The sequence below is a fragment of the Prunus dulcis genome, chromosome 7 (genome assembly GCF_902201215.1).
Source record: "Prunus dulcis chromosome 7, ALMONDv2, whole genome shotgun sequence".
NCBI lineage: Eukaryota > Viridiplantae > Streptophyta > Magnoliopsida > Rosales > Rosaceae > Prunus > Prunus dulcis.
In genome coordinates, this window is record NC_047656.1 from 817,952 (window position 1) to 845,271 (window position 27,320).

The 27,320-nt window shown below is 36.4% G+C and overlaps 2 protein-coding genes and 1 long non-coding RNA gene across 3 annotated transcripts; 1 reads left to right on the forward strand and 2 right to left on the reverse strand.

The window, feature by feature from the left end:
• Positions 1 to 4,323: 4,323 nt before the first annotated feature.
• On the reverse strand, positions 4,324 to 8,395 carry LOC117635162 (eukaryotic translation initiation factor NCBP). Its single transcript, XM_034369505.1, has 6 exons — positions 8,043 to 8,395; positions 7,515 to 7,610; positions 7,324 to 7,428; positions 7,077 to 7,154; positions 4,820 to 4,939; positions 4,324 to 4,695 (listed from the first exon to the last, which is right to left on the reverse strand). The coding sequence occupies exons 1-6, from the start codon at positions 8,220 to 8,222 to the stop codon at positions 4,564 to 4,566; spliced, it is 711 nt and encodes a 236-aa protein (XP_034225396.1). The 5' UTR covers positions 8,223 to 8,395; the 3' UTR covers positions 4,324 to 4,563.
• A 2,927-nt stretch (positions 8,396 to 11,322) lies between these two features.
• On the reverse strand, positions 11,323 to 14,266 carry LOC117635166. The gene is made up of 5 exons (XR_004586888.1): positions 13,951 to 14,266; positions 13,589 to 13,839; positions 13,260 to 13,490; positions 13,008 to 13,140; positions 11,323 to 11,564 (listed from the first exon to the last, which is right to left on the reverse strand). It is a non-coding gene; the product is annotated as an uncharacterized LOC117635166 (long non-coding RNA).
• A 6,209-nt stretch (positions 14,267 to 20,475) lies between these two features.
• LOC117635874 (5'-adenylylsulfate reductase-like 5) lies at positions 20,476 to 26,107 on the forward strand. The gene is made up of 4 exons (XM_034370253.1): positions 20,476 to 20,959; positions 24,394 to 24,575; positions 25,067 to 25,191; positions 25,344 to 26,107. Exons 1-4 carry the CDS (start codon positions 20,810 to 20,812, stop codon positions 25,760 to 25,762), a joined length of 876 nt encoding a protein of 291 aa, XP_034226144.1. The 5' UTR covers positions 20,476 to 20,809; the 3' UTR covers positions 25,763 to 26,107.
• Positions 26,108 to 27,320: the final 1,213 nt, after the last annotated feature.

A 27,320-nucleotide genomic window follows, 5' to 3' on the forward strand; every position in this document is an offset into this window, starting at 1 on the left:
AATCTGATTTTTCAAATTACCGTTTTGCCCCTCAGAGTATTTTAACCGTCTTTTCTTCGTTAAAGCTCCGATTCAAGCCCACTTCGTGTCTACGAACTCGTTTCGTCATGCTCTACGCAACGGTGTGTGTGGAAGTGTCAAATTCCTTCTTGGTCAAAAAGTCAACTTTTCTTTAATAAATTATTCCAAGGGCAAAATTGTATTTTCCTCATAATAAATTACTAATTAAATATTAATTAAAGTTTGGGTTATTACATTTAAAATAGTTAAACGTATGTGTATATATGTAAACATATTTATAGTTATATACGTAGAAACCACCAAAAATCTCGTAACTATATAGATATACACCCCAAATTCCGTAAGTATACGATTATTATAATATAATATATATATATATATTATATATAGTATCACACCAACACGAGTACCGGGGTAAACAATCCAACACGGGGATTGTTTGACTAGCATGTAGGGTTTCAACTTTCTACCCTGCGTCTAGGGATGAGCTGTCCAACCGGGGGACTACCACTGTCACACACGCTGAAAAATCCAATGCCACGTGTGGCCAAACCCAACCACAAAGTCCTACACACGCAAACTGATTTATCACACACCGGATAATCCAACGCCACATGTGGGTACAATAACCAGAGGAGGGTACTTAGCATGGTGCAATTACATATTCACATAACAATCAACAAAGTACCCTAACTCATATTAATCCCTTGCGTTGTAAAGGAATGAGAGAAGTGGGAGTTTCGAGGAAGACATTACCAGCAATTGGAAAGGAACATAGTGTGGGCTTCAAGTTTGGGTTATAATTGTGTGTAGAATTTGGCAATTGGAAGTTCAGATGAGAGGAATTTCAGTAGAGATTTTGTATTGATATGAAGTGATATTCAAGGTGTTTGAAACATGTAATAGCACAAGTAAAGGGATTGAGATCTTGAGGTTAAGTTTTGAGATATATGTACAAGAGTTGAGACTACAAAGAGTACCAATCTCTCTTGCTTCTCGCAGAGATATCCAATGCTCTTGTTTTCTTTTTTCTTTTTTTGTAGTATAAATTTTTGGCTAAAAGTCACTTTTGGTCCATATTAGGGGTGGACATCTCATCCAAATTATCCATGTACCGACTGTACCGTATCGACAATTTAGTTTGGTTTGGTTAAATATTTATTTTTTAATTTTAATTATTCCGATCCAATATGTACTAAAACATTTAGTTTGATTAACGGGTAACAATATCCCTAACATGAAGGAAATCCGTACCAATCCGGCATTTATAATTATTTTATTCTTTAACTACTAATATACACATGTCAATTTACTAGTGATGGAGTTGAAAGTAATCATATGTTGCGAAACACTAGAACACGGAACAACATAACCTAAACTAATTTCTTTTTTGTTCTTTGAAAGTTATCAACTTATTATTTTATCATAGCTACAGTTTTTGGTTCTTTGAAACCTTTAAACTAATTTCTTTTTGGTTTGTAATATTATTTGCTATTTTATTATGTAATTTTCATGTTTGGTTGTAACTTTAAAACTAAGTTCTTTCATTTCGTTCTTGGATGAATTAAGTTCTTTCATTTCGTTCTTGGATGAATTAGACTATTGAATTTTTATATTTTAGAAGGATAATTTGTTGTATTTGTTCAAGAACTTATGTTATGTTAAATGATTATAAATTGTATTTTTATTAGTATTTTTTTATTACGGTACTACCGGCCTACCGAATCAACCGAATATAATGTTAGGTTAACCGATCCGAACGGTTAAAGGTCCTAATGGTTGGTTAACGGAAGAGAAATTGGTCTACCGAACTCTTTGGTTTGGTTAACAGAAGAGCCCTCTACCGTTCTGAACCGATCCTCACTCAGGTGGTTTACCTCTTTTTCACTTTTCGTCCCTTTAGTTTCAATTTGGTCAACTATGCCTTTATAGTTTCATAACTATAGCAATTCAAGGACAACTCACGAAATTCCGTCAATTTCTTTCACGGTGTCAGGGGTATTTCAGTCAATTGAAGGAAAACTCTAAGATGATATGCTTGAGCGATATTTTGACATTAGGTTTTGTTAACTAATGAATTTCGAGCTAGATTGGGAATGCTTTTATTGTTATTTGCTACTTTGGTAACTTGGGAATTTCATTTCAATAACAAAATCAATTGTATGTTTCTTGTTTGGGATTTTTTTTTTAAAAAAATTAATTTTAAGTTTCTAATATTTTTAAACTAGAAATGGACAAAAATACCCCTAATGCCATGAAAGAAATTGATGAAATTCGTGCGTTGTCCCTAAATTGCTACAATTATGAAACTACAGGGTCACAATTGACCGAATACACATAGGTGAGACTTAAGTGCCATCTACACTTAGACTGGATGCAAATTTTGTCTATTTGTCTTCGGTTTGTTATGATTTTCCTCCAACCATCATAGGAGGCTGCGTCTCGGAGTCAGATCTCCATCCGCATTTTGACGTCGGATCTCCACCACCATCTTTTTTGCAGTTTCTTCATGTTCGGAATAAGTCACAAAGAGTCTTTGGGTTCTTTGTGTAGTTTTCACCTCTTCTTTGTGAGAGCTTTTCATCTCTCCTTTGTGAGAGTTTTATTTATATTGTTATAACTTGGTTCTTTCAAGCTTTATCTCTTTTTGATTATTCTGAGTTTGCAATCCAGTTGGAATGCCTATGTCATAGTTTTTTTGATCTTGCGTGATCGTTAGTGGATGCGCACCAGATTATCTTAATTTTGATATTAGACCGCTCTGTTATTGTAATGGTCCTTTGTAGCTAATGCCTTTTTTGGCTGAATTATGAATGCAATCCTAGAATTTCTCAAAAAAAAAGACTGGATGCAAATTTATATATGACAACTGCAAAGAGTACCAATCTCTATTGCTTTTAGCTTCTTTGGTACACTCTGAAATTTTTGTGTGTGAGGGAACAGTAGGTGTAATCAACACACCATAGCTATAAATTATGGAGGATGAGGGCAATTCATCGATGTTGCCACCAAGTAACATAGAAAGAACAGTGAGAAATGTTGAGTGAATGAAGTACAACCCTAAGGTGAAGTTTGAAGATGAGAAAAATGACGGATCTTTGTATTCACAAGTGTGGGTTTAATACATGACGGATCTTTGTTATAAAATAGGGCTTTTCACATGTAAACTTATAAACATGGTCCAAGAAATGGTTTTTATTATAACTGTATTTGTAAAATATTACTATTATTATTATTATTGTGTATCATCATATTAATTTCCTTCTTGGCTAGTCGTCATTAGTTCTAGGATGGAGTAACTCTCAAAAAGATCAACATCAGATTATTCACAATATCCATTGTTGTTGTGCCTCTAGGCATCGTACTTGAAGATTTTATTCAACTAGAAAGTTGTATTTCTCCTGCTTAAGATCACCTAAAGCACAATCTGGTGTCCACTTGAAATGAGAAAACTTCCCGAAGGTTTTTAATAAAATTAGAACAATTTTGTACCTCGAAACGACATATTATGTGTCCAAATTGTGCATTTATCAAACTAATGAGTTTTGTGGTAGATGATCATCAACAAACTAGAGGTACCATGCTTCTTGTATTTTAAATGCTCTATTATACTCACCCACAAATCTATACATATAAAGCAAAAAGTAGAGAATTGTGAAACATTCAAAATACCAGAAAATGTCATTGGTTAATGTAAACATTAAGAATTGGAATTATTAATTAAATGAGAATAATATGGTAAATTCATACTTTTTCATATTTAAAAAAATTAAAATGAAAAGAAAAATCAAATAATGGATCTTAATTTTATGGAACACAACTACCTATTAACTTTTTAATTCTAAAATAAATTTTTTTTTTTTTTAGAAAAAAAAAGCCTCTCTCGTGGGCGAGGCGTGTGCGAAGAGACTAGTAGAACATAAATTTAAAACGAAAAAGGCCATTTAAAGCAAGAGGTTTTGAGCAAAATTACAACAACATATTACAAATTAGAAAACCCATACGTTTGAATCGGAAAAAACTCGCATTTGAATCAGTTATGTACCATTTCCACTAAATAACAAGAAAATACCTCCAAACTTTTGACCAAAAAATACCCTTCCACTCTTCATTTTATTTATTTCCATAAACTTTTACTTCAAAAAAAACCAAAAACTGCAACTTGTTGAGCAGTTGTTTTGTTTTGGTCTGGGGTTTCTTTAGCAAACGCCATGTCTTCAGTTTCATTTGTAATTAAACGTAATAAGTTATATCCTTTTGTGAAGGTGACAGATGCACAACAGCAAATTGGAAGGATGAAGAAAAAGCATATAGAATCCGTAATCTGTTTGATAATCCAAAAGTAACTTTAGTACAGACATTACTCGGTTACAGTTCAACCTAACAGATTGCCACCAATTATGAAGTCTCTAAGACTTTGCACATCTCTTTTTCATCATGCAAGATTTACTGATTTTGATCATGAATTGTGTATCAGTCACCTTCACGAAATTCTTCTGAAACTACTACTTATCTGGTGGCATCGAAAGAAACAGCAAATATCTAACCCCTCAACCATGTGTTTCTGTATGATGAATTGTCACGCAGTGAAGCATCATGTGGCTTGTATTCCATGAGATAGCTGTGTGGAAGCTTCAAGTTCCTCTTGATTGCATCTCTTAAAGCCATTACAGCCTGGTGAAGAAAAGCAAGGTCAAGATATTACACTACACGCGCACATGAGAGAGAGAGAGAGAGAGAGAGAGAGAGAGAGAGAGAGAGTATCAACAGAAGTAGCAATTAGTCATAAATTACCAACCTGATGATCAGAAGCATTGCGATTCCAGACACTCAAAATGTCCTCATTGAATCTAATGCTTAGTACCGCACCACATATGTTCTCTCCATAATCAAGTTGGTCACCCACCAAGGCAAGAACCTGCAAACATAAGCAAGAGTAAGAAATACTAAATTCAGACTCAAGCTCTAATCAGCCTCAAGCTCTAACTTTGGTAGACAGTCATGGTAGACATATAGACTAGTTGGTAGCCACAGCTCTCCTCTCTAAAGCGGAGATCGTATGCTCAAATACTCCTGGTACCCACCGCAAATATCTCAACTAACTTATCAAAATACATTAGAGAAAGCCACATTAAATTAGTAGTGAAACCCCATAATAGATGCACACCAATAAAAATGCATGTGTATCAATATGTATTGTGTAATGCATGTCCAGGCCTATGTATAAACCCATGTATGCGTATCAATATATTTGAATGGCATCCAAGGCCAAAGAATGGTTGCTTTAAGAAGATGCCAAAATGCACTCGTTTAGGGTTTAAGTCTAAGGTTTTGGCCCAAGAGCTAAAACCAAAACCTCAAATGGTTTTTACACCCTAAAGGCATCAGGCTGTCATCAGACAAGGGCAAAACGCGTTCACAAGGCCTGGGATCCTGCAGAACAGGGTCTCCACATAAAGCTGCCAGAACTGATCTAACAATTGAAAGCATCATGCAGATTAGAGAATGATTTTCATTCCTCAACAATATCAAGTAGATACAGTACCAGTGTAAAGAGAAAACTATGGAATATTTTGAGTTACCTACCCATAGATTATTAGCAAAATTAAAACCAAACCCAACTTCATTACAGAAAACAGAAAAGCTGTCCAATTTCAGATTTGTGATAATTGAACTACGGTGGGGAGAGAGAGAGAGAGAGAGAGAGAGAGAGAGAGAGACCAGCAAAAAATAATCTCTGTAGATCATAAGTTGACTAACCATACCTAGGTGAAGGCAATGCTCAAAATTTCAGATTTTTTAGGGTGCTAACAACTATACAGGGGAGGATTGTATAATCTTCCCTGTATCACTGACATCTTGGCAATATGCCACCAAGAAATAGGCAAGTGATGTATAGACAATTTCCCAGCATCTTATCAAAAGAGGACCGTAGTTTTGATGAATATCCACCAAAACGTTGCACCTGTGATTTACAAACCAAGAGCTCCTTGGTTTGGACCCGAGTGAGCTTCTTGATCCTGTTGGGCTCAGCATAAGTTAAGACCACAGGTGGATAGTAAAACAACTCACTAAGCTGAGCGTAGATTTTCTGTTCTTAAAAATTGATGGGTCTCCTGTTCTTAAAAATTGGAAATCTCCTTTATGCAGATTTCACAAATCAAGCTGCTTTATGGATCATGATTCTTGTCGTCAGAGGAAGAATAATTCTTTAATTCTCTCTCCAACCTAATGGTAGCCAGCATCCTTTGTCTAAGTGTGGATTTTCTTATCATCTAAACTTTCCTCATACCATCAAGGTTTTCAACAAGAAGAAGATATAATATTTTCGTACACTAATGTTCAATTTTCATGGTTATATGTGTCAGCAGTGAACTCTAATATCACCCTGCATATCATCTGTATATGGATATACAAAGCCTACATGTTGAATTGATGCATTCATTATTCATTTACCACCTCCAAATTTTCATTCAAAATATCTATATTTTTAAGAAAATTGTTATATTTTCACCAATATTTCAAGAATTCCTCGGACAAAATTAAACCTCTCTCCAAACAAAGCACTACATGAGGCATAAATCCAATGTAGAAAATTAAACTATATTGCCACCAAAAATCTTTATATATCTGAGTTTTCCAAAATTTCCCCTTTTATAAAAATTACTTTCATGTCAAAAAAAAAAATATATATATATATATATGCAGGCTATTGTGACTATATCCCTCACATCTTTAGAAATTTCGTATACATCAAAGTATCAATACAAACAAATCCCAGTAGCACCCGGAACTAAGGGCTGAATACTACAATTTGTCAATAATCATCATCACTGTTTATTGCAGGCATAAGTTAATCGAGAGAGACAACAGTTTAAGAAAATACTAATGTTTAGAAAATGTGCAAATTTCCCATTGAAAGCCACTAAGCTTCAGTAGGATAATTGCTTCAAAGCAAAGCATTGGTAAAATGAAATAGTACAATCAACTGATAGTATGAAAGTAGCCTGGAAACTGCACAATAACAACAAAGAAATTTCAGTTTTTCTCCTTACCAGGTCCTCCCAAAAACGGCCCGACACAGCCTTTTTGAATCGTATTATCCATTTACCACCATGGCAATTAGCAGAGTCCTGAAAAACCACAAATTCCACAGAAGTTGGCATTCTGTTGTCCAAAAATATTAATATCTTTGAAACAATTCCAATAAAACTACATTCGGTAGGGAGGAGTTAATGGAAAACAAGAGAAGCAGCCAGTGATAAGAAAGAGCAAATTGAAAGTTAGGCTCCAGATATGTACCTCCCAGAGAGGGCGAATTCCATCCTTGAAAAGATGCAAGTCTGTTGGGCTAGGCAGAGTAGCAGGACGGGCTAGGTGACAATAGCACACCCAAAAGGCTTCAACCTAAATCCAAGAAGCAAAAACTTAATAAAAATGAAAGTACTAAACTCAATCACATTTTCTCTTTCTGACAATAAAATAGATTTTACCGTAGTGAAGTCAACAATTTTCTTTATATTGTCCTCATACGGTGTCTGACTTCGCATTCCTAGTGTTCGACGAGTGTACCAAAACACGAATTTGTGCTAATCATAGAAACATAAAAGATGAGTGCTACAGGACCATAAAAATTATCAATTGGATAAAAGACAGCCTATGGACTTAAACAAAGAAGGAGAGCATTTCCAACAGAGAATGGAAGAATACAAAATTGATAAGCGAGATACTGAAAGTAGAATGAAAGAAACCGGTGTTCACCGCATTATACAATGAATGAGAATAAAACGACGAAATCAAAATTAATGGACTCCTAGTTCTAGCCCTACATACGTAATTCAACAGCAAACCAACTGATTCAAGCAGTAATCATTTGAGCGCAAACTAACATATTAAAAATTTATCAAAATAAAATCAGCTCTACAAGCATGAATTCTCCTATGAAATACCACAATTTTGGGTAGATGAACAAATCTAGGTCAATAAATATATATAATATAAACAGAGAGAAGAGAGAAAACCTTGAGGGGATGGAGGCCAGCTTTGAGGTCACGAGCTTGACGTTCACGAAATTCATCGGATTCCTTGTTATTGTAATCATGAGAATCTACAAGTGCTTGTGCATAACTAGTATTGTTGTTCTTCTCACTGTTGTTATTGTTGTTCTGCTGGTCAGACTCCTTTTCTGCTACCAACTCCATCCTCCCACAAAAAGCCCTAATTTACTCTCCTCCCTCTTTATCTCTCTCTCTCTCGCTCTCTGCAACGCAACACAACCAACCACCCAAAAAAGGAAAGCAAATGAAACGAATAACGAAGGAAGAGAAACGCGGCTTTACTAGATGATCGTGGGCTCAATTTCAGTTAGCATGGAATTCGATTTCGGGTTGGACTTTATACCGCCCAAATCTAAGATAACCGGTTTTGACCTAAGTGGTTAAAAAAATTATAATCAATATTTCCAGTTTTTTAATAATTTTATCGATTATTGTAAGGGGGCTTAGAGCTTGTAGCTCAAGTGATTGCGAAGAATTACCCTTGCACCCGACCTGAGGTCTTGGATTTAATTTCCCACTCCCCAAATAGCACTTGTATTAAAAAAATTATCAATTATTCAACTCACTTGATAATCAAAAGATAATACTTCTACTCACAAACATGTTAAGAATTCAAACAAAAGTTCGATTATTTTGTGAAAAAGTACTTGAAAATGCTTCGTGAAAAGGTGCTTCTCCACAAAACACTAACAAGTACTTTTTTTAAATTTAAGTCACGATTACAATCTAAGGCCCTGTTTGGGATTGCTTTTTTCGCCAAAAACCTGATTCACTTTAAAATTAAGCAGTTTAAAGTGTTTAGTAAAAATAAAATATTCCAATTATTTTACAGCTAATTATTTTCAAAGCACAATATAAGCAATTTTTTTTTTTTTAAAGTAGCAGCAATCCCAAACTGGCCCTAAATACCACGACAAATCTAATTGAGAGTTAGCAACGCAATGTTTTGTAGAAATTTATGTATTTATATAAAAGTTTGATATATTATACTACTTGTGTAAGAGTTAACATAATGACATAATAAGGGAAGTTAAATTCGGTCAAAATAGAGGGTTAAATCCTAATCAATACATGAAACAATTACACAAAACTTTCTTAAACTAAAAAAGTCAAGTTGTCACACTTAGATCTCAAGATCCACAAAAATCAGGCACACAAATATTGGAATATCATAATATAGTATAACAATATAAATAAGGATTGTTGAGGCCCAAAAAAGTCCATAGTTAGGCCCAAATAAGTTTCCGGCCCAATATGATACTGTATTAAGAAAAGTCACATATCGGAGTACACGAAGGCTTGTCATATACAAGTCATAGTCCACATGCCATGCTAAATAAATAATTTGTCATGTCAAGGACTGAGATAATATTATAAAATACAAGCCCATGCTAAACGAAGCACCGTGTCCCTCTTTAAGGACGATAAAATTGAAGCACGCCAAGAAAGGAATTATTATTCCGCACAAAATCATGCCACAAGCTTAAGTGGGCCCCAAGCCACTCAAATACCCGGGGCTTACTTGAGTGGGTTGTGGTATGGATAGTAATAAATTGTCATGAGGTCCATTGATGGCCCAAAAAATGGAAGTCCCGGGTTGCTTGGGAGCCTCGGGACTCAAGGCCATTTAGGCCCAAACATGTGGGTGAGCACAAAGAGAAAAATAGCCCAACCAAAATAGTCCATTAACTCAACCAAAAAGCTCAATGCTTGATAAGGATAGCCCACTTACTTGGTAAATCAACTTGGCCCATACAATCACAATAAAGAGCTGCAAAGCCCCAGCACTTGGTTGGAAAAACAAAAGCCACGAAGGGGAAGTCTGAAGGTCCATTATACAAAGCTGCTGGGAGGTTCCAGCACATGAGAAAGGAGCAAGTTTCAAGCAAAAGACACCTAAGGGACCAAAGGATATTGGCGCGCAGCCTGCTAGGAGAGGAATCGCCTTTTGAACCAGCATGCATACCCATTCTCTTTCCCTCATCAGACCTGGCCATGGAAGAAGGAAGAAAAGAAAAGAAAAGAAAGAGATGGCTGGAAATAGAGGCAGCTGCGGGAAAGAGCATTGAGCTCCCAAAAATCCCTGATTTTGTGAGATTGGAGAGAGAATATTTTGCTAGAATAAGATAAGTCAAAGAAGGGGAAGAGAAAGGAAGGAAAAAGCTTGGCCAAATTAGATAGATAGAAACCATTAGGGTTTCTTGGAAAAAGATGGCTTCTAGCGGCTATAAAAGGGGCCTCTTCTACCCAACCAAGGACAACCCACATCAGAGAGCAAGCTTCCTCTCTTACTCCTAAAACCCAGCAATTTCGTGCTCAACCCATCCTTTTCCCTTAGTTTTCCCTCTTGGCAAGCTGTTCTAACACTTGACAGAGTCTCTGTCAAGCTGCCGGAAAAATACTCAAGTCACCATTTTGTCTCTTTTTCCTCATGCTCAACCAAACCTCTCTGCAAAATCCTTTCTCTCCTACCTTAATACCCCATCTTTCCCCTAGGAACACTTATTTTCTCTTCAGTGCTAAACTCATGACAACTTTGGTCCCATGCCACAAGTCTCTCATGCCAAGCTAAGATTCTACTTGTAAGCACTAAGAATTTATCTGTAAGCTGTTGTTATTTTCATTGGTGAAGGTAACCAAGGTGTTTCCTAAGGCTTCTCTGTCCTTTCGAAGCATTTTTGGGGCTTGATCTTTGAACTCAAGCACAGGGGATAATTTCATCCATCTGCCCTTTACAGCAGCCCAGCCCGTTTGTAGCTGCCAGAACAAAAAAGCCCCTACAAGGATAACAGAAGTTTATTCTACAACTAATATCTCAAATATATAATATTGTATTCAGGTCACTCCCACATATGTACACAAGCTTCTACAACACTACAAGACACAAATAACCTTATCTTCTTTCCTTCACGCCCATAGAAACCCAAAAACACCATGTTAGTACAAAAATTGTATTGGCATTTCCTAGACTCTAGCATAGGTCGGGTATTGGTGTGTGAATATCTTTGGCCGCACACATTCAATCTCGGATTTTCGAAGTATGACTTGATCGATATAAGGAACTTGATTTCAAGTAAATCATGACATAATCATGCATTCATTATAGGATTCCTAGTTGGAGTTATTTTCACTCAAGCACTTTTATGTTAATCATATTTTTAATAGGATTGGAGCTTTAGTTTTAAAGCACAATATAGTTTACTAATTTCGAACATAGGAATACAATTTCATCTAATTAGCATAAGGGAATACCAAAATGTAGTACCTAATTTTACAAAAATATCATTGAAAAATATCAAAATTAAACAGAATGCCACTCCTTATAAGGCAAGCATATTATGCCACATGTCCATATCCAGCTAACTACCACCGCCGGCCAGTCACCTGCCGCCGGCCACCACGGCCGAACTTTGGCCGCAGGCCAACTGCCACCGGCCACCACCGGACTCCGTCTATAGAGGACCAACTCCGTTGCTCTTTATTCACCTTTAAAAAACAAAAAGATTTTATGTCATTGAAGGGACTTGAACCTTAACCCTCAAAGTAGGAAGGCTCACTCACAAACCACTACACTAAACTTGATTTTGTAATATTTATTCAATTATACAATATTTATATAAACAATCAACAGTTTTTTTTATTAAAAAAAAAATCATTTCAACACATATTCACACAAAAATTGCAAATAAAAACAGAAACTGCAACAAAAATACAATGTAGATATCAATTATGTTTTTTTTTTTTAAATGAAAATGAAAACAGCTACAAAAACAAAAATTAATTTTATTGAAGCAAAATGGAGGAACCAAGATGAAAGTACTAAAATGGAAACTGAGATGCAGAAACGGAAACTGCAATGTAGAAGCGGAAACTGCAATACAAAATTGCTGTTTCCAAAAGTCCAATTTTGAGTTCCCTTGCTCTTGGGTAATTCTACTCTTCTTTTGCCTACCCAATTCCTCATCTGGGTCGCCTCTACTCCTCAAATTGGTGAGGTTGAAGGCCAAGAAAAGAGCAAAAATTCAATTGTAATTAAATGAAAATTGCAATGCAATTTCCCAAAGTCCAATTTTGAGTTCCCTTTCTCTTGGGTAGTTCTACTCTTCTTGCCCACCAAATCCCTCATTTGGGTGGCCTCTACTCTTCAAATTGGTGAGGTTGAATGCCAAGGAAAGAGCAAAAATCCAATTGTAATTAAATGAAAATTGCAATGCAGTTTCCAAAAGTCCAATTTTGAGTTCCCTTGCTCTTGGGTAGTTCTACCCTTCTCTTGCCCACCAAATTCCTCATCTGGGTAGCCTCTACTCTTCAAATTGGTGAGGTTGAAGACCAAGGAAAGAGCAAAAATTCATTTGTAATTAAATCAAAACTGCAATGCAATTTCCAAAAGTCCAATTTTGAGTTCCCTTCTTGGGTAGTTCTACTTTTCTCTTGCCTACCCAATTCCTCATATGGGTAGCATCTACTCTTCAAATTGGTGAGGTTGAAGGCCAAGGAAAGAGCAAAAATCCAATTGCTACTGTGGTGAAACTAGGTTCAAGATAATATCATTAGCTCAAGATACCAAAAAGAAATGGCAGAGTTCCACTTCATCATGTAAGCCATCAGCAATTATTTGCTTCTGATAGCATGTAAAATAATTCTTGCATGTTTTAGCTGCACTGGAATCCAATATCAATTGACTTCACGTTATACTTTGTTTCCTCAAAAGTAAAAAAAATTAAAATGCAGTTGTCTCTATCACTATCTGGCATACAAGAAAACCCTAATCAAAGGCTCATTTCCACTTCTTCATATAGTTTCTGACTATTAGGAAGAAACATATTACCTAATATCAGAGACTATCCTAATCATCGGTTATCATTACTTACATGTCCATTGAACACTATATCAATTCCATAAGAGTAGAGAAACTCTTCCATTTCCAACCTCATACATTCTGCCTCTCTGTAATGGGCCTCAAAAGTACTATACTAGGGTGGATGCCAAGTAGCTACCAGCCATGGAGTTGTGGATCTGTCCACATTAGCCAAATCTTGCTCCAGCCACTTGTATTGTTTCCCTGTAATCAGCCAGAAACATGTTAAGTAATCACTGTTTGGGTGGGGGAGGAAATAAAAAATAAAAAATGGGGATATTTAGGCAAAGCATGATCTAAACAGTTATGCATACTCTTATTACCCGATCTTGTAAAGTCAATGTAGACTCCAAGCATAATAAAATGAATCCCCCTGCATTAAAGGAGTAGTAGAGTGTGGATGAGGATCCACTTTCTTCAGATGGGAATGCAAACCGAGAACTATAAGCCACAAATGTCTTATTTTCAACCTGTTCTTCTATTTCACGGTTCCCTTCTATCACCATTATTGGAGCTTTAGAAATTAAATGATCCATAAACCTACACAAATTGCCCTGCAATGGCAAGTTGGCAACATAAGAAAACAAGTTCCATTAGTCATACTTTACGGAAGTCATTGCATGTGGTGGAGACAAAGATACTTATATTTTACCTTCCCCTGTAATCCCATCGAGGCTGATAGGTCTCGTGTATCGGAGAGTGTGGAAATAAGCAAGAATAGCAGTCAAAACCAGTTCCATTTGTGAGGTATAGGTTTGCATAAGTAACATCACCAATCAATAGAACAAGATCAGGATCGTTACTAGTCAAGTGACCAATTGTGGTAGTTGTGTTGTAACTTGTAAGTCAAGCTAAGGTCCCCCACAACTGCTATTCTCTCTGGGTAGCTCCACGGACAAGAAACTGGCATGGTCATGAAATTAAACAAACAAATCTCAAGAAAAGCCCGTTTCCAAGTAATTCAATCGCATAACCTAAAAAACAGCACAATAATTAACATAGGTTCTGAATTACCGCAGGAGAAGAAGATCTATTAGGCCGAGTCACCGAAATAGCAGGAAGAGCCTTAAAGTTTTGCGAATCCGCCGGCATCGATTCTCCAATTGCTTCTCCATGGACTGGAGAACGCCTTCTCTGCGGCCAATCGTGACTCCAAGACGAGCCATGGTCGTCATCAATTGCTCCTCCGCCAGAAAATGCCTTCTCCTTCATCGATTGCTTCTCCCCAAGAAAAGGCCTTTCTCTGGTGCTTTGCAGTGACCTTCTTAGCCATGGTCGTTGTTGGTGGTGGTTGCGACCTCGTGCTCTCCATTGGGATGAATCCAAAGTTGAGGCGTGATCTGCCTCACATATAAAATACAAAGGGTAAAAATGTTATTTTCAAATACAAATTAAACAAGCTTAAAGAGAACATGGGTATGGCCATTGGCTTTTAACAAAATAAAATTTAAAACTCATCCACATATCCAAAACAAAAATAGGTAATGTATCATATGCTAATTACTAAAGTTTTTTTTGTCACCATACACTAATTTTCTTAGATTTTATCTCTTTAGATTCTTTCCTAGTTGGACCTTATTTTAATTTTAAGTTAAAATATTATGTTTTCATCATCTTTGACTTGGAGAGCATGTTTTAATTAGTAGCCAATTTGTCTCATTAATTAAGATTGTTTCCCTCTATAAATAATTAGTTGGAGTGAGTCATAAATTGACGAAATCAATTAGGAGTCTAGGTGTATCAAATCTAATCAATGGCAAGATATTGATACATGGCTGTGTGCACTTTTGTTGCAAAGAGGGGAATGGGTTCTGTATAAAATATTGTGTGCATCTCTTTTGCACACACAACTTTCCCATATTTTGTTAAGCATCTAAAATTCTTAAGAAAGCTGTTGTGCGTATATATGAGATAAATCATCAAGTGTTCCATGTTTACTTGGTGATTTATCAAACACTTTAATCATTCATATTGCATTCATTTGCATTGTTCGGTGACTCATACGGTTGAGGGCACCAAAACTGTGGTGGCGGTTTTCCTTCGGCAAGCTTGAAGCAATCGTGACGAGTATTGTGTTCAACATAATCAGTGTCGAAAGATCATCCCTTGACAGAAGTTGAGTTATGGAGAAGTGGGTAAACATTATCTAAAATGTGTCTAGGATAAGTGTGTGAGTACTTCTTGTAATCATAGTTCTATAGTGGATTTGTGTTGGATTAAAAAGTCCTGTGGATTTTCCCCAGAGGTGGGGTTTTACTACGTAAAATAATTCTCTGCATGTTTCTGGATTAATAAGCCATATCAATCCTGCTACCAAAATTTATTTTTGTTTATTAATTATAATTTTAAATTAGCCTATTCACCCCCCTCTAGGCATTCTTAATCATCCTACATGTAATTTCACACTAACATCTCAAAATAAGGACAAGATAAAGCACTAGATTTACAAACGTAAAACAAATGAGGCATGAGCAAGTGTGCTCAGTAAATAGTTACACCAATAAAATAAGTTAAGTAAACATAGATGGGAGTGCTTGAAGAACATCTCATTTGCTTACCCATATGGGAGAACTAAAAGAATGGGCTTGGACTTTGATGCTACCAAGCAGCCCAAAGTCTCCATTATCCAATAGTTTCCATGGGCCTTTTGGACCTTTGTACCCATCCAAAGCACAACCCGCTCAGCAAGTCCCATACATTTACCTGGCCCAAACATTTCGAAAGATGGTGGATTTTAGGGAGTTCTTTGTTTGGACTCCTCATTAGCTCCTTCAGCTGGAATGAGATTCAATTCTTGAGACAAAATTAAAAAAGGGCTTGGCATGAGAGACATGAGGTGTGGGAGCTAAATATCCACAAGTTTGGCAAATGAGAATTTGTAACAACCCGTTCCTAAATCAATTTTTAATTATGAATTTATTATGGGAAAAGACTATTTTACCCCGGGAATATTTTATTGGGTCAAAAGTTAACTTTTTGCTTGAGAATGAATTTGGGGATTTCAATTGGACCATTACGTAGAGCACGTCGAGATGAGTATGTAGACACATAGTGGCCTCAAATCGGAGTTGTAACGAAGAAGTTACGATCAAAAGAAGTTCAGTGGCACAATCATAAATTTTTCGAAGTTCAGAATTTTTAAACCCAGATTTCTTCTTCCTCTCGGGAATGTTTCGAATAGCCATTTTCAGACAACCATTTCTCCTCCGTCTGGCCACCACGAGTGCCACAACTTGCAAACTCTTCGCCTCTCTCTCCTCTTCCCATACATACCCATATCTAGCCTTGATTCCAAGCGAATCAACCAGAAAATCGAGCCAAAGTTGAGCCCGAAAACGGGCAGCTTTGAACCCAGAAATTTCGAGGAATTTTCCAACAGATTCCAGCCGCCATAGCTCAGGTTTTTCAAGAGACAGAAAGCTTCGTTTGAGGGCTTTAATGTTTGAATTGATCGTTGAGCCAAGGCACTAGGGGCCAGGCAGACCCGCATGAGGCACCTTCAGGAGGTCCAGCTAGCTCGGACAAGGAGTGAGTGGACTCTTTGTTTTCGTAAATGAATTTATGCTATTCAGTTACAATATTTGATCTTGAATAAGTTTTATTCAAATATTAGTGTTTTATTAGTTGATATATGCTTTTAAATGTTTTGAATTCACATGCTACCGAATGAGATATCCGTTATGGATATAGGAAAATGAAATTTTAGCTAAATAACAGATAAATGGCAGCAAAGTTCTAGATTTAACAGAAATTCAGTTATTTATCATATTTGTCAGAGATTTTATATTTTCTTAAGCCACCTTAGGTACCCAATTATTTAAACAGGTTGCCTTCAGATAAGACGATGTCCACGGACACCCAGGTTGTCTTCGGTATATGTTGCCTTCGGAGATGACGATGTCCACGGACATCCAGGTTGCCTTCAGTTTTGTCAGCGCGCTTAACATTTGCCTCACGAGTTTTGGGGACGTCGGGACCGTGGGAGCCAGAAATGCGGATCAAGCTGACTACGGTCCCCTGAATCCTGCTAGTTTGTGGCTCAGGTTGACTTTGTGTCACCGAGACCTGCCAGGAGAATTGACGGATTATCAGGGATTGACGGATTATTGGGAATTGACGAATATTGGGAATTGATAGAATTAAAGGGGTACACCTATGTGGTAGTTTTGAATTGATTTCAATGCTTTTAAGAGAGTTTTATTGACCATGAGTATGATTGGCATATACGTATATAAATATATGAATGCATTGATTTCAGTACGAATATAATGAAGAGGAAAATTCAGTTTTGCATAACTGTTATTACAGTGGGGTTAGTATGTTCATATGCTATTTTCCAAACCTTTATTTTTGCCCACTCACATTTTTGAATGTTTTGCACCCCAGGCAATAGATGTGCACCAGAGCGCCACCACCGGGTAGATTCCACACTCCGCTCCAGTTTTGAAATCAAATTGTTCTGTTGTATATTCCTGAATTAGTTGCTATGATGATTTGCCCTAGGACTTTCTGTGTGGCCTGAGGCCGTTTAGTTTATCAGAACTGTTTGGATCTTAAATTGGAAGCATGCTGGCAGTTGGGATATGTATATTTATGCTTTTGACAGGTGAAAATTCTGGGAAATGATCAAATTGCAGGGGAGACTTTGCCGAATTTTTGATAGAAGTTGAACTTGTAATAAACTTGAATTTTAACTAGAAGGGCAATTTAGTCATTGTGCCTGGCACCCGTCAAGTGTCGGACACGAACAGGGTTCGGCTCGGATTCCAAAGTGGAATTTGGGTCGGGTCCTGTCAGAATTCATGTGTTTCCCTTGGTGTTGGCTATACTTGAGCTTGAGAATAAGGGTTTTATGAGATTTTGGTGGTTAATTTTGCTTTGACTATAGTGGGAGCAAATATTCCGGCTTCCAATCACAAAATGCCACGTGGACAAGAAGAATATCTCCTAAGTCAATAATTGAGCCCATTTATTTGGCCAATTTATTGATACAAAAAATAGGGATATTATCTTTATTTTAGAGATATTATCATCAATTAGGGATTTGATCCTAATCAAAATCCCTATTTGACTCAATCTCTCTATTTTGGTGAAAGAGTATCTTCTTTCTAAATAGGAAGATGTTCTTTGAAAAACCCTAGATGGCTAGAACCCTATAAATACATGGCCACATTCAACACATAAAGTAAATAAAAAACCTAGCCCTAAAACCCCCTAAAAGCTCTCTCTCTCTCTCTCTCTCTCTCTCTCTCTCTCTCTCTCTCTCTCTCTCTCTCTCCTAGTCGATGGCCTCCATAGCTGCCGGCCTCTCCCACTCTCGTCTCTCCCACACAACTAAGTGCCTCAACACACAACTCCAACCACCTAGCTCTCCTTGTGAGAGAAAGCTTCGTGCCCTTTTTAGCTATTGTTGCATCTTTTCTCAAAAATCCAGTTGAACTATCTTAGGCATTAGATGGCCTTTGGCCAACACCTCGAGTGTGGTCTTTTACTCCTATTTGTTTTACAGGAATAGAAGAAGGGAGAGAATGGAGCTCAAAAGGTGAAGAATCTACATGTGAATATTCTCAAGTGAGAAATTTGCACAAACAACTATGGTGATGGAATGCATAGCTTGAGAATGTGAAGGCTATGATGTTTATGGGTATGATACTTAGAGATGTTTATGAGTTCTAGAGGTAAGAGGATGAAGTAAAGGCTTGGGGTTATGTTTGTGTCTGTACTTTACATGGAATACTGGCTCAATGAGAGGAGGTTATGGATGGGGTGCTTGTAACAACTAGAAAGGAGGTGTGACGAATGAAGAATGAGGTTGATGCTTGTTGGGATGCTTACAACAGCCAAAGGATAAGGCTTGATGGCTGAAGAATGGTCCTCGTTTGCCTAAGCCACATGAATGCCAATTTATAGAGGGTGAGGGTTTTCCTTTATTTTCAATAGGTAAAGGGAAGTGCTAGAACCAACCTATTTCTAATGGTTAAAAGGAAGCACTAAGGCATGCTATTTTCCAGCATGTGAAGCTAGGTACTAGAAACTGATGATTTCTTATGGGTAAAAAGGAGTGTCAGAAACAACTTCTTTCCAGCGGGTAATAGGGAGTGCTTGAAGAACATCCCATTTGCTTACCCATGTGGGAGAACTAAAGGAATGGGCTTGGACTTCGGTGCTCCCAAGCAGCACAAAGTCTCCATTATCCATTAATTTCCGTGGGCCTTTGGACCTTCGTTCCCATCCACATCACAATCCGCTCAGCAAGCTCCATGCATTTACATGGCTTGGGCCCACTTAAGCTTGTCGGGTGGGTTGGCACTAAAGGAAGGCACTAGGCATGGCATGTTATTTGCATGCTTATGCTTGGGCTACGTTGTATTGCAGTGGCTTAGGGTTGTGTTGGATAATGCTTCACAAAGCAGTGGGCTAGGTGAGCTCGGGTATGTGATATTGTTAAACTTTATAGGTTTGCATGTGAAATTGGTAAACCCGTATTATGACCTCATCACATGCTAAATTGTACTCTTGCTTGGCATGGCAGGAATATCAAAGCTTGTTTAGGAACTTTATAGCCGAATTTGATGGGCCTCCGCATACCTTGATTAGGCTTCTTTTATAACACGATAATGCATTAGCCTTAAAATATGCATAGACATTCGTTGAGATTTTTGGGACCTCAACAATTGGCATGCTACTCATATTTAATCTTATGGATGGAGCCCTCCTAACAATGGTAGCTATAAAATTAATTTTGATTGCTCTATTTTATCAATTGGAAACTTAGCTGCAGGCTTTGTCATTAGCAATGCACAAGCTCTGTCAGCTTTACAAGATGAAGCCTTTGCTTTTAAACAAGCACTAATTTTGGCAACAAGATTAAAGATTTCATAGGTAGAAATTGAGGGGGATTCTAAGACGCTGATACATATAATCACTAGGCAAGTCAATATACCATGGAGCTTACAATCACTTGCAAAAGATATCTGACGACTTCATGGGAATTTCAGTTCTGTGACTATCAACCCTGTTTATAGAAAAGCTAACATGATTTCTGATTAGTAGCTAAAAGAGGGCATGGATATAACAATTCATGTATTTGGTTTAGTAATAGTGCGTTTGGATGAAGGAAATAAACTTGAGATTTTGATAAAAGTCAGAATTTCTAAATTGACATGAACCAATTCCCGTGTTTCGATAAAAAAAACATAGAAATTTAGAAATTCTGCTTGGGAAAAAAACATAGAATTTGGAGGTCATAAATCCCAACTTTTAATTCTACTTTTAATTTTCCTCATCCAAACGCATTGTAATTTTCATGTGAATGTAATTACTATAATTAGTTTATTTTAATTGTGTATTCTCAATTTTTGAACATCCAAATATTATTATTATTTTCGAGACTGATTTTTTCACTCTTTTTTTGTCTATTTACATTTCTTTTTTTGTTATAGTAAAAATTATTTAAAAAAATAAAAGAGAATGTAAATGAAAAATGCGAAAATCACCTCCCATTATTTTTGGTCATAAAACATCCATTTTCATTCACACACGAGGCGGCGGCCGAGAGAGCTACTTCTCACCTCCCTACCAACTCCTTGTTAAAGAACATTCAGATCACACTCCCACGCGCACAGACAAAAATATCCAACAATAGCCTTTTGCCCTAGCGATTTGAACAAAAAAAAAAAAAAAGCAAAAACAAAACCTTTTGCCATTCTATATTCAACATTTTGATTCTGAGAAGAAAAAAAATATTTAGCCTTTCGGTTTTTCTGTTTTCTTTTGTTCCTATTTTACCCTTCTTGCACCTGTGTATTCTCTTCTCCGACCTTTTTTCTGGTTCATCTTCCCCTTCTTCGATTCGATTGGGTATTGTTCATCTATGGATAAATCTTTAATATTCTTGTATATCACTACCTTGGCTTCGCTATTGGCTTCGTCCTCCGCTCTCTGCCCCCACGAATCGGAATTTTTCCGTTATAGTCTTCAATCTCAATCCCATATCTCGATCTCCCCCTACCCACCCCTCAAGGTACGTGTTACCCTTCGATTTATCACATACCTGCTTACCTATTCGTTTATTTGTTATCTGAATTGACTGATTCTTTTGTTGACTGTGTTGCTTATTGAAAATATTTTATCTTTATTGGGTGCGAATTTGTGTATTGGTGATGCTTGATTTTTGTTTTGTTGGATTGTGTTTAAATTAATCAAAATGGGTGATTCTGGATTCTGGGTATATCAGTTTCTGAGGTTTTAATTGCAAAAGGGTAGCTGGTATGTCATGCGGGGTGGTAGAGTTTGTATGGTGCAAAAATTGAAATATTAGAATGTGAGATATTGGTTGCCTTTTGGATAACATTTTTGTCTCTGTTAGAATGATGATGGCAGATGATAAACAAAACAGAAAAGATAAAAGATTTGAAAGAATAACAGTTGCAATTCTATAAGTTTCCCTATTTGTTATCAATTGGCTAATTACAGAATAGAAGAAAGATTGGAATTTGAGATAGCTGTGTTCTGGAATGTGGTTGTTTTAGGTAAACCTTCCCTTTACTCTTTCAGTATGATTTTATTCATTTTAATTAGTTCGTTTGAGGCATGCTCAAGGACAAGGGCCTTGATTTGTTCATTTTTCTTTTACTCTTCGAGTTTGATTTTATTCATGTGAACCTACGAATATGTCTTGAACCCTTGTTGTATAACTCTGCCAAAGTCCTAGGTCAAGCATTATATAGGACTTCTGGTTAATCACTCAATGGGGTGTCTAGTGTTAGTTACTATGTTATCCACTGAAGAACATTGTATGAAGTAAAAATTTGTATGATTTAGGGTATTCGTTTTTGTGCTTACATCGATGTTTAGCTGCCTTGAATAATTTTACTTCATAATACGAGCATTACTATTAATAACACTAAAGAATTGGACAAAAGAAGCATTCCTGTTAACTAAGGAAATGAGTACAAAACATCATTCAAATCTTCATCTCCCATCTCAACCAAGCTATTTTTCTGGTCATCAAGCTTGAAGAGGCTAGAATAGCACATGTCTATAGTATGGGTTGACTACCTTGTCAATTCAATTTTTCTCCCAAATGCACACTGCTTCATTGTCCATCTTTGTAATCATCATGGTACAAATTGATTTGAAAACATAGTATACTATAGACATGTCCTTTCTAGCCTCCTCAAGCTTGATGACCAAAAAAACAGCTGGGTTGAGATGTGAGATGAAGATTTGGAATATGTTTTGTACTCATTTTCGTAGTTAACATGAATTCTTTTTTTTGGGTCCAATTCTTAGTGTTAATATTTTTTTGGAAAGAACAGTTTTTTTTTCCTTCTACTTTGTTAAAAAAACAAAAAGAAGAAGTAGATTGGATAGCTTATTTCATTTGATTCTTTAGTCACTGTTAAATTGTTTATGGAAATTAAATACTTTTTTTTTTTCTCTACAATCTCTCAATAACTTTGTGATCATAAGTTACTTGAGTAGTCCATTCTCTGACAGTGGGTTTAGTACATTTTCCATGCCTTTGTAGCACACTTCTCTTTGATTTTGGCACTAAATTGAGCCATTTATATAGTCGATTGAGAGGTTGTGAAGTAGTAGGCTGTCAATCATTGACTGTCCTGAATTAAATAAAGATGCTGTTTAACGGTATCTACTAATATCCTCATTACAGTTTTTATTATTGCTGAAACGTTTAGGAACAATGAAGGAGATTAGGATATAGAAGATCTAAAACTTGATTAGGAGTTGGTAGTTGAAGAGGGCTTACAAGTGATTAAATCCTGAATGATGTAGCAGGAGCCAGAAAACTGCTGCATGATTGTCCAGAATAAGGTGTCTTAAGGATTTAGAGTGTTAAGGTTAGAGGTTTGTTATAGAAAGGCTTTTCAGGAGTCAAAATAGAGTAATGCGGTGGTGATATGTAGAAATAGGGTTGGTTATGGACACATGGTCACTGCAGTGCATGAATATCAATGGAAGAAAGAGATTAAATTATAGGCACAAAAGCTAGATCTTCATAGTTACCAGAACTATGGTCAGAACGACTATTCTCCTAGGAAGCATCTCAGCTATTGCAGATATTCTTTTCAATATGTTCTTTATTGGAATGAAAGGAGTACGCTGCAGAATTTGGAGTTAGTTCATAGTGTGTCTTTTTGTCTGCATACGGAGAGAGAGAGAAATTGACACACTCCCACACAAGAGCTTCTTTGACAGGATCCAGCTTTAGGGGATTCTACTTTTTCTTTAGAATAGACGAAATTTTATTGTAGAAGACAATAAAAGCAGGGTAGTCAAGATGGCTATGGGATTCTACCTTTTAGTTTTTAGTTTTAGTTTTTTATTATTGTTTCCAGATGCAATGGGATTTGCTTCTTGTGAAGGGTTAAATTTAGGGGTTGGTTACAGGTGAGGTTTTAGAGTTTTAAGTGTAAGGGAGAAAGAATGAAGTGGAAATGGCTTTTAAACATTACTCATTTATTGTGTATTGTTAGATCCTAAATACCCACTGCAGAATAGGAGGCAAAAACTAATGCTGATGAAAATTGCCTTTGTGGCACATTGTAGTGATGGGTGCAATAATTATAATGAAGATAAATGCAGTGATTATAAATGGTTTTTAAAATGAGGATATGAGGTGTTGACGATTGTGAAGGTGGGTTGACGTGGCACACAATAATTGCTGGCAAATGGTGATGATTAACCTCAGCCTATAATGTTTATTGAAGTGATATTCTGCCTTTGTTTATAGTTTGTTTGTTGCTCACATTTATTTTATCAAAATGGGCTTCCAATTTATATTAATTTTAAAATGTTCTTGTTTTTCCTTGTATTTAGAGCCTCATTTTTTTTTCCGCTAGACCAATAGCTAGTTGATTATTTTATGCATTTTTTTGTTTTTTTGTTTTTTTGTCTTAATTTTTTTTTAATTCTGTAAAGAAAAGAAAAAGGACAGCGACCTTTTTCTTTGCCATATTTTTCTAATAATTATATGTGAAAGTTTTGACTCTTATAATGTTTCAAATCAATGTTCATTTACCTGGTGCACAAATGGAGTTTGATCCTCTGGAAGTCATGGCATTTGTGGTTTGAGTCCAAGTGTATGTAGTGGAGGAGTGCATAATAAAGTCAACTGGAATGTTTGTTTGATTGCTTTTGTGTCATCTCACAGTTTAAACTTTCTTGTCAGAAAAATATGGTTATTAAAATTCAAATATATAGTTAGAATCTAGTGATTTCCCAAATATCGACCATTAACGCAATTTTCCCTTTATTTTTAGTATCTTTTTTCTCATCCTTTCCTTAGCTTCCATTATAATTGTTCTTTTAACTCAATAATCAGTTGATGGTAGTATGAAACTTTTTTTAAAGAATACAACAATTGCATGACCTACTTTCTCTCAGTTAAAAATGGAGTCTTGTGAATGTTATTTATTTTCTTATCTTCTTCAGGTGGATGGAAACTTCCTTGAGAGAGCTTTGGCAACGAAACAGAGGACTGGTTATACGGCGGTGCTCTTTTATGCTTCATGGTGCCCATTTTCATGCAGTATGTATCCTACATTTGGAATGCTCAGCTTCATGTTCCCTCAAGTAGAACATTTGGCAATTGAGCAATCTTCAGCATTGCCAAGGTGCGAAGCTTTAAATTGACCTGCTTCTGTCCTTTATCTTTTTTCTATGTAAGATTCCTTTTGGTTTTGGATCTGTGGTACAAATACTGGAGCCTGGCTAGATACATATAGTAGGCCAAAGATTGATTTGACCAAAAAAAAAAAAAGTATATTTGCTCTGTATTATGTTTGTTGTTAAAAAAAAAAATATTTCTGTGCGTTTTTAATATTTTCCATTGCATGATCTAAAGTTGCCAATGAGGATGCTATAGATTTGTAAATTCAATTAAAATTGCATAGTTTTATATGGCCATGGGGCAATTTGTTCAGTTTTTATTATCTATTATTAGTAGTACTAAATCCAATTGCATTCCACCCTTGGATGCTTTCATCAAAGGGGGACGCATTTACTTAGATATTTATGGGATACGCAAAGTTATATAATTATCTATGCTTTGAAGTACCACTATTATCACGCATACTCACCTTCCTTTGATGTGTTTGTACTGTAGTGTTTTCTCAAGATATGGAATCCATAGCTTGCCTTCGATTTTAATAGTCAATCAGACATCAAGGGTGCGATATCATGGCCTGAAAGATTTATACTCGCTTGTACGATTTTACCAAACAATCACAGGTAAAAGTCTCCTAAACTGAAGAATATTATATGCATGTGGGGGAATGCCCAATAGGTTGCCTTTTCCTTTTCATCTGTTTTGCACAAATTGTGAAGCAGTTATCTTGTGGACTTGACCATATACATCCTTGCCATTTGATTTTGTCTTTCAGGACTTGAACCAGTTCAATATTTTGATGGCAACCAATCCGTCATTTTAAAAAGTAGTGAAAAGTCCATAATCCAGTCAATGAGTAATATGTCACTAAGAGAGATATCAAGGAGCGAACCCTATTTAGTTTTTGCTATTTTGTTCCTCTGTTTGAGGGTACTCCTGTATATATTTCATAGGGTATTGGCCTGCCTCCAAGCTTTCTGGGTTCTATATGTTCCCCATTTTAACTTGGGAATATTTGGGGAGACAAGTCAAATTATGGGGCGTATCCTCCACATGGTTGATATTAGGAGGATTTGGACCAAGCTGAGACTATGCAAGACCCAAAACTTCCACAAGGGTGCAAAGAATGCCAGGGTTTGGGCTTCTTCACTGACTTCTGTCTCTCTGGGTGAATCATCAGCTAGATCGTCATAGTCATCTTAAATGCAGAACTTAAAATCTTGTACACGAAAAATTGAGGGTAGAAATCTCCAACTGATAGTGTATAATCAGCTGCTGTGATGTTCTTGAGGCAGGTAGTTATTATCTCTCTCTCTCTCTCTCTCTCTCTCTCTCTCTCTCTCTCTCTCATATATATATCTCTTTACTGGTAGTGATGATAGCTGAAGCTGTTGTCCTTGTTTGAGTAGAGTATTTTTTTCTTTGGGGAAAGGAAACCAGCAATGTAAATTTGAGAATAGCTTTGTTTTTGTAAATTACTTGTCATCTGACGTAAAGATTCTTAGTTTATACAAGAGGAATGTAAGATTATTAACACAACTCTCTCTCTCTCTCTCTCTCTCTCTCTCTCTCTCTCTCTCTCCCCATTAACGATATGTGCATGATTCTCTAACAGGTTTGTAAGAAAAAATATTATTCAAAACCACTGATCACATGCTTTTGAAACGGATCTGATGCCTACACTCGCCCACTGGACATTGCGTATCTTATTCTTTCGTATTTGATATTAACACTTAAGAAGATACAACAAGATCTCAAGTTATTAAAGTTTGTATATGAACAGCTGACATGCATCTTACCTCCCAACATGTGTTGTACATCTCAACCATTCATATCTAATCTATTGATTGATATAACTTTTCAAGTTTGATCCTAATAAACTTGTGCCGTTGGTGAGTTGGATTATGTAATTGGATATGATTCATAATTCTAATGTTTGATGGCTTAAAAAAACCTGAATTGGATTATGTTTAATCTCATTAATGCCAAATGTTGTAGAATTATGAATTCTACCAAAGGGTTGTGATTAAGTTGGATTGGATTATATCTAACCCTATTAAGCCATGTAATAGCACATTAATCCAACACCTTAATTATGTGTAGCAGTAGTACAAGAATTCTATGGTGAGGGCTTTATTTATGACCTTTAAGTGGTGTCCTATCTCTTAACTGTTGGATCAAATTGATTAGCCATTGGATCAAATTGGTTATTATGATTTAACAGTTAAGAGATATGACCTTGCCTAAGAGTCGTCACTATAGAATGACTCATGTGTAGTATGAAACACATCATTTGGATTAATGTTATCATTTTTCAGTTTAATGTAGTCCAACGCAATTCAATCCCAGTCACTGGATATTTCATATTCATTTACGTACTCAACTCAAGTCCGTGAATGAGGATTCGTTTTCAGTCGTTAAATTAAATCTGATGGTTGAGATGCATCTTATACCATTGAGTGAAAATTGGATGGTCCATAGGATACATGTTATTCGTCTTTGTGGGAGACAAGGAATGAGGGTATGAGATCAACAACCCTTCTAATCAATCCATCGGTTTTAAATGTATGAGAATTTCAAAACCCATTTCAGTTAAGTGCCGATTAGGTGATGGCGCAGTCAGTTTAATGGGATTGCCGTGGATTTTGGGGTGGGTTGGGCAAATGGAGTTAGTGCGATGGAATGGAAAGGTAGTGGGTGGGTTCGGGAATAATGAGACATGGGGTTTGACTTGTTGTGACATGAGGTGGCG